Raw genomic sequence first — 10,217 nt, 5'->3', positions numbered from 1 at the left:
GATATGAAAATATTATTCTTGTGAAAATATTATCCCTTCATTGTGCCCAGAATATACCCCTCGATATATACATGTATGTTGTATTGTAGCGTATTAGACTATTGAGAAATCACCTGTTTATCTCATGAAAGCTCTTATGAAGACACTTTAACAATGAATAAGTGCATATACCCTCAAATAAAACTGATACAATACGCAGAAAAGCGAACAGGCTTCCATTCGATTTTATTCATCGGCATACAACAAAAATCCAGAAAAGCTGCTCTCCCAACCAAAGTGATTCGTTCCATCTGATACTGAGAGTCGAACCCAGACGGAGTCTCCTGCATTAACGTGGACGATGGTCATCCCCCCTCCATTTGCGCAACCTGTAGGACTGTATGCGTAGTGGCCACCTTTACTGACACCTTCTACTATAATTTCAGTTTTAACCTCATGTCCATTACTGCATGAAATTATTTGCACGTAGAACACGTACATTCCGGAAACGTCGGGAATAAAGATTCCTGTCGCATGGTGATATTTGTTTCCTACGTTAGAGATAACGTTTCCAAAGTTCAGGTTTTGATGAACAGCAAGGTTTGTGTTATCAGTTGGAGAATTGGCATGGAAAGCTATTCTTGGTAAAATGCCTGTAAGAATCGAAACATATTTTAGGGACGTTTTGTAAACTGCTATGTTAAAACAATCAGTTCCATTTTGTAAGAATATTCTTTTCCTTTTCTAAAGAATAACTAGTAAGTTATTTATTTCTTTTTTTCCATTTCTCTCTTCATATTTCAATCTGACCATTAGTAATTTGGTATTCACTTGTAACCCTGGTTAGATACCAAAGACGTAAACATAGATAGTTATTTTTCTTCACCAAATTTCAAGCATTAGAAGTGGAAGTCAGGAATTTTTAAAAAGACAGTTGAAAAGCAAGGTTGATGTTATGGTTTACGTTGACACGATAAATAACCTTAATTCTAAATTGTCTTGAGAATCAAAAGCGTTGAAACCCTCTGGCATAGCTTTGATGATATAAGTGATTTTTGAGGGCAAAACAACGTTCTATAAATTACTATATGTATTAACCCTTAAACAGTTTATTTTTGTTTTCAAAATCGGTCCTACAATGTACATGACAATCTTATCGATGCTATTGAATATTTCGTAAGAGTAAACTAAATTTTATTTACTAAAACATATCTGAACAGCTATTGTAATTGACATTTGCTTAGAACTTTCGCATATTTTTGTCATGTAGGTAAAATATCGGGTATTATGCTTAAAAGTGTCTTTTTTGGTCAAGTTTATCTCATAAAAACGAAAACATTATCTGTTAACTCTTTACAACCTACAGAATTGCTATGCAACATACATTGAATCCTTGCGTCATAGAAATATTACTTTACCATTTCCCCGCAAGCACTTTATAGCGGCGTACACATTTCTCTAAAGTTTAGCGAAAATAATATTCTGAAATAATATTTTAATTAGAAAATAACTTTTCTTATTTATGAGATTCAAGCAAGTATAAAATAGTTGGAATTTGGCAATAAATTGAAGATTAATTGAACTTTTTAAAGTGCGTGAAAATGCGTGATTGCGGGGAAACGGTAAATGCGTGATTTTGCGTTAGAAATAGGAAATGGTATATGCATTAAAATGCGTGACTGCGGGGAAGGGTGTTAATGCTACGTACATGTAACTATACATTACATCACATTAAGTTTTTTTTTCAGCTTAAGAAAAATATATATTTAACATTTTGCGCTTTATACATATAAATTTTCCACATACCGTTATACAAATATGATTCAATATCTGTTATGTTTACTGGGCGATATTAAAAAAATCGATGTTTGACAGCTGAATGAGATGTTAGACCGGTTGAGTAGATGTTGGACCACGTATGTTACACGATGTGAGTTCAATTTCGCTTAGATTTTTGGTGTTCGCCAGTTACGGAACTGACCAAGTTAAACATCATGTCACACCACAGAAGATATATGTAGTACAAGATACATGTATATAAAAAGAAAATGAAAGGTAAAACAAAATATTCAATAGCTGTGTTCTCGGGCAAAATACGTTATGTCGACACTAGAATCTATTGTCCGACAAAGCATTTTGACATTTCAATCAAATGTATATTGTAACTCAGTCTGAATGCTGAATACTATCCTTATAATAACAGCGTGTTTCTTTGCTTGACTGACCGTTGTAAAAATTCACAGATAGATTACCATATTATTCATCGATTGGATGTTTGATTGGAATGAAAAAAATTAATGTTACTTTGCATACGAAACACATAACCTATTAGCAAAACCTTTGGCCAATGATTTTGAATGATTGGTTTCAGCGCGACATTTGTAGTCAACTGCAACACGTGGTTAGTCAAGCCCTTTTACTATCATAAAAAAGCACGCGTCATATATGCTGTGATTTGACCGAATGGGGTTAATTGTAATACGTATAAGAAACTTTAAAGCATGAAATAAGTTAGTAAGGCAATACTTTAATTGTAACTATTATACTATACATATATTGTATTTAAAACTATGAAGAGAAAACACAAAAACCCTTAGTTAAGCTTTAGCGGTTTTATTTTCAATCTTCAGAAGCTAACAATTGTATTATATTTATATTTTCAATGGCATCATTTTTACGATTAAAAAACTTGCTTTGCCTGTCCACATGTGGTTTTTGTTTACTGCATTCTCGTAAACAATCAGTACGATTTGTCCGTATAGTATGTGGTATTGCTGGAGTCTGTATTTTATATACAAACTATTATTGATTCCATTAAAATCAAACATCCGAGTGATGAGTAATGTGGTAATCAAGCAAAATGACACGCTGTTACTGGAATGATAGTTTACTATTACCTGCTGACTGTGAACTTCTTGGTGCTGGATTGATTAATGATCGACTTATTCTCGATCGGTCATGGTTTTTTGGAGATTTACGCGAACCTTCGTCCGTTTTAGGGGATTTGAGGATTTCACTCGGAGTTTGGACCGACTCTTTAAAATTTTCTGCAGCATTAACAGTTTGCAAACACTCGCTCCTGTCAGGTTTTCTTGCCAATTCCTTTCTGAGTTCTTTGATTTCCTCTTTCTGATTTAAGACCTCTCCTCGCAGTGTTGCTAACTCCATTCGTAATGCCCGAATATCTTCGGAGCAATTTTCAACTGTTTCCGCATCATCCTCGGATTTGATGTAGCCAAAGACAGAGAAAATAATTAAAATCTTTGGAACGTTCATAACTTATCTGAAATGGCGAGGAAATCCTTTTGTTATGCATAAAGACGGAATATTGTTGATAAAAAGAGATAAGAATGTGCCCCATAATATGTACGTGGGATCATAAGAACTTGTGTTCCGGATTATTTAAAAGTAAAATGAAATCATTAAATTTAATCTAATCTAATTTTAATTGTTATCACAATTTAAATTCTGACAAATTTAGACAATAAAAACATGGGTTTTTTTTAAAAAGAGGAACAAACATTTATATGATCATAAACATAAACTCTACATTGTAATAAGTCGAAAATTAAAACCTTGTGAAAAATGTTGAATTACAAAAACTGTTATCGACCTTTGTATGTATTATTCCCCTTAACGTCTGATATGATAAACATCCGTAATCTTAAAGGATCCGAGGTAGCAAATTCCTTTTTAAAGGAAGGGGGAGGGGTGTCAGCCTAACATTAACAGTTGGGGGCACTCTCAACAAACATAAATGTCGTGAGAAAAAAAGTCAACAGATTATTTGATGAGGGGAAACAAGCGCATTTTAAATAGTATTCCATATACTGGCAAATTAACTCGGGGCACCCCTCGGTTGCTACGACCATTGATTACACTTTGTTCATTAGTCTTGCCTAAAGTTAAGAAGTGCCGATGAAAGAACGATGTGAATGTTTGTATATTTAAGGATTCACTGTCTAAGTTCGTATAGTATGCCAGGGCATCAACAATAGTGGGAAACATGGGATAATTTGTATAACGGGCGAAGCCCGTGATGCATAAATTATCCCATGTTTCCCACTATTGTTGATGTCCCTGGCATACTATACGAACTAGACAGTGATTCCTTATATTTTCATTTCATTGTGAAATAAAATTGTAGATTTATATTTTAAATTGTAGATATAGATCTAAATTACGCGAGGACTCCCTTGCCAATTTCCATAGCCCTCGCCCACTATCGTCAAACATAAAGGCAGCCGCACGAGATTTTCATGAATATTTGCCCTCCTTAGCCTCAGACACAGAGACAGATGCGCACGAGATTTGCATGCATATTAGGCCTCCTTAGCTCATGACCTTTTGACCTGCCTAATTTACATTCCAGTAGAATTATCAAGAGATTAACTCCGCTAAGTTTCAAAGAGTTATCACAGAGACACAAATAAGAAGTGGAAATATTGTTTCATGTAACTATGTTTGTTTGGAAGACAAATCAAGGACTTTTTACAGTAGATCATATAAACTATGCATCCTTTTCAATACTTATCAAGGACTTTATGTGATTACATTGTGAATTAGGATTATCTAATATTTTTTACGAATCAAAACAGATATGGCGATCATTAAGATTGTGGTTCTTTTTTCTTTTATTAGCTACAAATCGTAAGAGAACCCGAGGACCCGGAAAACCATGGTGCACCAAATAAATCCTGTTCAGACGACATTTGGACACTGCGAATGGAGATAGCGGCATTGCGGAATGAAGCCCTTCACCAGAAAGAAGAAATCAACCAACTCGGAAAAAAGGAGTCCAGCGAAAACCGGAAAAGTGTGCGCAAATTCAAATCGATCATACACGTACTGCAGATGAGGACTTTGAGGCCGTTCAAACTCAGAATGAAACTTTCCACATAGAAGAAGGACCTGTCAGTTCTCCTTTGAATCAAGACAAACGAAGAAGACAAAAATTGGCATATCCAACAACAAGTCATTCACAGAAAGTAGTTGTTCGGAAATTTCTAACACAGAAAAAAATGTACAGTAAACTAGCATAATCATGTGAATTCTAAATAAAAAAATGTTGTCCATGTTTAGCTTACATGGATTTGCAACCATTCAATTGTGTGGAATTGAAAACCCTAGATAACGGAAGAATTCCGGAATAATGTCAATTAGATTTTATCTTGATGCATATTGCTAAACAATTAATTTATTATATAGTCGGGATTCAAATGCATATTGGAGGCTTTATGGGGTTACCATCTTTATAAACATCCAGATTGCAGTGTGCTCCTTAATTATCATCCTTATCATGATCGGGAAATAACGGAAAAAGCCGTCGACATTCCAGTGTGTAAATAATTACCTAACAATTAGCATGGCAAATGTCAATCAGCATTTGACCTAATAATAAATTGTATTTGTTGATAAGATCATTGTATCTACCACAGAACTTACGAAATGGCGATTTTAACTCTTAAAATTTACTGAACTATGACGCAGCATACACTAAATGTTCACGTCATAGAAATATGACATTAGTACCTTTTCCCCGCAGGCACTTTTTAGATCGGTACACGTTTATGTAAAGTTATGCATATGTAATTATGCCAGTAGTTTAGCAATAAAATGCTTTCTTTGGTTCTTAGTTCGGGAATGATGTCGCAACTCATGCAGAAAAAATACCTAGCCCGCTTACGCTTTCTGCAATAGATACAACGTTCATTCCCGTACTAAAAACCAACGAAAGACATTTTTTGTTCATATTTATATTTGTTTAAATAATCATTAAGATTAGTTCAGTATTAAGAAGGATTAATTATTGTATTAATTATATATACATCTTTGTACGTTTCATTGATGGAACAGCCGCTGATCAAAGAATCAATACAGGTGATATGGTTAGTGTTGTTAATGCACTGATTAAGGGCAATAGGTTTTCTTAAGAAATAAAGTAGAAACTATTCAATGGATGTAAATATGTTTCGATAATATCATGAACGTTCTTAGTAGTCCCCTACCGGTGAAACCGGAGGGGACTATAGGTTTCCTCTGCGTCTGTCCGTCTGTCTGTCTGTCCGTCCGTCCGTCTGTCCGTCTGTCTGTCTGTCCCCGTCTGTCTGTCAGTCTGTCCCACTTGGTTTTCCGCACTTTTTTTCTAAACGCTTGCAGATATTGAGCTGAATTTTGTTATGTGAGTGTATCTTGATGAGTTACAGATCAAGTTTGAATTTTGCATCGCTTCATTAATTTTTGACAGAATTATGGCATTTTGAATTTTTTGCATTCGTTTAATTAAGATCGGGTTCGTGCTGCGCTAACTTCCGATGGTCGACATAAATATGAAGCGAGTAGAAAACGTTGGAAAAAATGAGTTGAATTTTCGTCTTGATGTCATTGTGGATTATTTTATTAGGTTTAAGGCATTCACGACCTAAAAAAAATATGCAGTTTTACCTTGGATATAACTTTTGCATATAAAATGACATCCTGAAGAAAAAGGGGAACCCGGTAGGGGACATGTATTGCTTATGCAATACTCTCAGAATGCTTGTTTTCTGAGATTTTAGCAGGTATTAAAAAGAAGGGAATCGGTAGTATGTCGAAGATTATATTTACTTTTGAAAGAGCGTGAAAAATGCGTTATTGCGATGATACGGTATATGCGTGATTTTGCGTTAGAAATAGGAAATAGTAAATGCGTGAAAATGCGTGACTGCCGGGAATGGGCTTAATCGAGACTGTTACCATTCTTGTTTCATTAACTTGTTTGTCAAAAAGCTAACTCGTTTATGAAATTGTACATAATACGTAAAGTATGCTCTTGCATATCATATAATGTTAATTGGTCGCCATGGTCGAAGCAATGAGAGATCAATAGAAATTTATATGTTGGGTCTGCTTTATGTGTATATCCGTATTAAATACATTTCCAATAGCTTTTGAATGGTTGTTGATAGAGCTTTAATATTTTATAATATATTTGTGAATTTCCTGTGAAAATGGAAGCAATATTTTAAACCCCGTAAGATTAAAGTTTTGCCTCCCTTAATCCTTACCTAGGCTTCTAATTAATGAAGGCTCATGCTTTCATGACGCTTTCGTGAGTTTTTTTCTTAGTACAAAATCTTACTCTGGAAACCAATAATGTTGACTTGCTGACCTTGCCTTCGAGTTTATCTACTTTTCAAAGACTTTAGCCTTGATCAGGAGCTGTCATGCAGATCATTCGTGTATTTATGGAAGTGATAACATACGGTGTATTGATAAGGAAATGTCTATGAGAATTCCAATTAATAATGTTAAAGTGCATCAACTAAGAATAAATAAATGTAAAACATATTTAAACTGTTATGCAGAAAATTCAGTGTAAAAATTTTAAAAATCAAAATCTACTCAACGGTAATGCCTGTCAATGAACAGTGATGTGGGCAGGGTTAAAGATTTTTGCACACTTTCTTTTAAGTCGATATATTTTTGGATCGACCTCATTAAAGGGCTAAATTTATGAGGTACATGTACATGATTATTATTTGAATGTTCGCCTTAATACGCAGGATTAATAATATAACATCTTCAGGAAAATTGAGTATGTACTTATAAAAAAATAATAAATAATTAAGAATACATGGTGGGGAAATATATTTACAATGTATATGTTAGTGTCATTATGATAAATACAGCAAAACATACAGAGAACATTGATACTGTATTATTGTGACCTAAAATATCTTATCTACAGTGAAAGGAATTTTTCAATTATATAGAACCTCACAATGGGTTTCAGTTGCCAGATGCTAGCATTTGTTTTCTTACTTTGTTTCGCTTCAACTTTGGGGCGAGAATGTAACGAGCATGATATGCTACATTCGGAAGAAATCAGGCAGCTTCGACAAGACTTAAGGGCTCTGAAGAATGAAGTAAACCGCCTCCATCGTAAGAACGAGAAGCTAGAGATCAAAATGGCACAAAGTTCCCGCATAGACAAAACAAAACGGCTTCTGCTGAATTCCGTTGGCAATAACGGGAATATATCTAGTTCAACAGGTAAAGCAACAATAGAACAATGCTTTATGTATTATACATCAGCATTTTATATAAATTAAAAATTTGTAGGTTATATTCCATCACTTTTAGTATTTGTTCGGGTAAAAAGATATTAATATTAGTAAATAAAAAAAAAATACTGCACGTCTACAATGAAAATCAGAAAAGAAAAAATCCAAACAAAAATGATAACCTTTAAACATGTATCTACTCGGCAAATGTTTACGTTCTATTGCATTGTTCAGCAAGAAACGTTTGATAACGTCTTAAAGGGTTTATTTATTTGCTTTAATCTTCATAATTATATAGAATAATAAGCTAAGACTAAGAAAATTGAACTAATATTTCAGAGTCATTCTCTGTAAGCATCAAAGAGTTCAGAAATATGTTGGAAATGGTACATCACAGATTTGGCTGAAATTTTGCATGCAATGTTGAAACACCATGTATAGAACATTTTTAAGGTCAAACTTCATATTTGACTTCCGGTTGTCATGGTTACCAAAATGGCTATCTTAAGAGCATAAAATGCATATGAACTACTAAAATCTTCCTATTTTCATCATATCTAATAATTTTCTTCACAATTTCTAAAGAAATGACAGTAACACAATATAATAGAACATTAATTGAAGTAACTATTATGCTTAATAAAAATATTCTGTTATTTGTATTTAAAAAGTTAGCTGGTCTTGAAAGATGCATTATTTTGAGATTTTAGCATTTTGAGAAAAAGGCTTATTTTGAGCAAATTCTAAACATAGTACCAAAATAATGCAGGGTGTCCAAGATAAATGAGTACCATCATTAGAGAGCCCATACTTTACTTAACAAAATATAAATTTTTTAGAGTGGTAATATTTCTTAAGATTAAATTAAGTTGAAATAAAAATTGGTTGCTATGGTGAATTCTGATTTTTCACTTATTGTAAGTTGGTTATTATTTGACATATTTTCCTTGATGTCTGCTCAATATCAATACAAATAAGCCAAATATCACTTAATATGCCATTGCATTGCACAAAAAATGTTGATAAATTACGATTGGGGATTGTTGATGAATTCCGGAATTGGGTTTGAATTTAGATCTAAATTTTATGTTTAACAAATATGGCGCTGAGGGGTGACTGGAAAAACCCGAAACCCCCCCATTTTTGGAGAATACCCATACAGGAGGGGTGAAACCCCAATAAAGTGGTGGAAACCCCATATATCATGATAGATCATGGTCAATCGGCAATCTGAGTGATAGTACCGAGTCTATGATCATATTTTACAGTTTTAATTTTACGACACAGTAACAAGTTTGAAAATAAATCCATAAACTTAAGCCTGAAAAAACTGGAATGCGTATTAATCCAAAGAAGGACGAGAGTGAATCTGATTATTCCACACGGAGGCGGTGCTTAAAATCATTCGAATTCACGGCCCATTGTTTTTATTCAGTGATTTATTACGATGACTTCCAACGCTTGTAGAACAACAAATGGCTGCTGGAGTAACTTTTTGCGAAATGGTCCATGGTCAGCTGAAAATTAATGAGACATCTATGGTCAAGAAAAACTGGAGTGTCCGTCCTGTCCTCTTCTGATAAAGTCCTGATATATCGTACTGGCGTGTACCTGTGTACTTCTGAACATTTCTGCACATAAATATTGGCAAAAGGTAACAGGTCACACTTTTTTCTCAAATGTGTTATTTTTTGTGCATGTACAAAAAGTCGCACCTTGATGCAGTGACATTATTCAACCTTCAACTCTTATGAATACAATGCATGTAAATCAATCACCAAATTTGCGTCTCCTTGAGACTTTGAACTGAAAGTTCTAAAATTTTTTTGGCTGTTGATGAGTGACCACACAGTTACTTCTTGAATGAAATTGTAAAGGAGGTCAGTTATAGTCAATGGGAATAATTGATTAGTTACAATTCAGCACAAGCAGAAGCAGTCATAATTATCCATGCTTCACCGCACACTAGGTAGTGAACAGTTACTTAAACAATGAAAATTCGTCTTTTGCTTAAAAGTATTCAACAGCTGCAATGTTAGAACCATCTGTGATCCGGGTTGTTTGTTTGATAGCCCATAGTACATATATGACAAATCAAATACTTGCAATTTTTATTTTATTTTTTACAAAAAAAAACTGCATATAAATATAGCTTTATCAAGCTATTTTGACTAGAAACAGTGTAGTAAACTA

The 10,217-nt window shown here is 33.9% G+C and overlaps 1 protein-coding gene across 1 annotated transcript; it reads right to left on the bottom strand.

Moving 5' to 3' along the window:
* Positions 1-214: 214 nt before the first annotated feature.
* LOC134270088 (uncharacterized) lies at positions 215-3,284 on the bottom strand. Its single transcript, XM_062752263.1, has 2 exons — positions 2,877-3,284; positions 215-632 (listed from the first exon to the last, which is right to left on the bottom strand). The coding sequence occupies exons 1-2, from the start codon at positions 3,253-3,255 to the stop codon at positions 226-228; spliced, it is 786 nt and encodes a 261-aa protein (XP_062608247.1). The 5' UTR covers positions 3,256-3,284; the 3' UTR covers positions 215-225.
* Between the last annotated feature and the right edge of the window lie 6,933 nt (positions 3,285-10,217).

The sequence above is a fragment of the Saccostrea cucullata genome, unplaced genomic scaffold, assembly GCF_032062105.1.
Source record: "Saccostrea cucullata isolate Sc308-1 unplaced genomic scaffold, CSIRO_AGI_Scuc_v1 ctg4628, whole genome shotgun sequence".
Classification (NCBI taxonomy): domain Eukaryota; kingdom Metazoa; phylum Mollusca; class Bivalvia; order Ostreida; family Ostreidae; genus Saccostrea; species Saccostrea cuccullata.
The sequence above is the reverse complement of the archived record's forward strand: the minus strand, read 5'-3'. Positions and strand labels throughout refer to the sequence as shown.

What these genes read in the sequence shown, in the direction of transcription:
- LOC134270088 (XM_062752263.1), bottom strand. Translation starts at nt 3,255, where the DNA reads ATGAACGTTCCAAAGATTTTAATTATTTTCTCTGTCTTTGGCTACATC. An exon ending in AAGAAGTTCACAGTCAGCAG is followed by an intron (nt 633 to 2,876) that starts GTAATAGTAAAC and finishes CGATTCTTACAG; the next exon opens with GCATTTTACCAAGAATAGCT.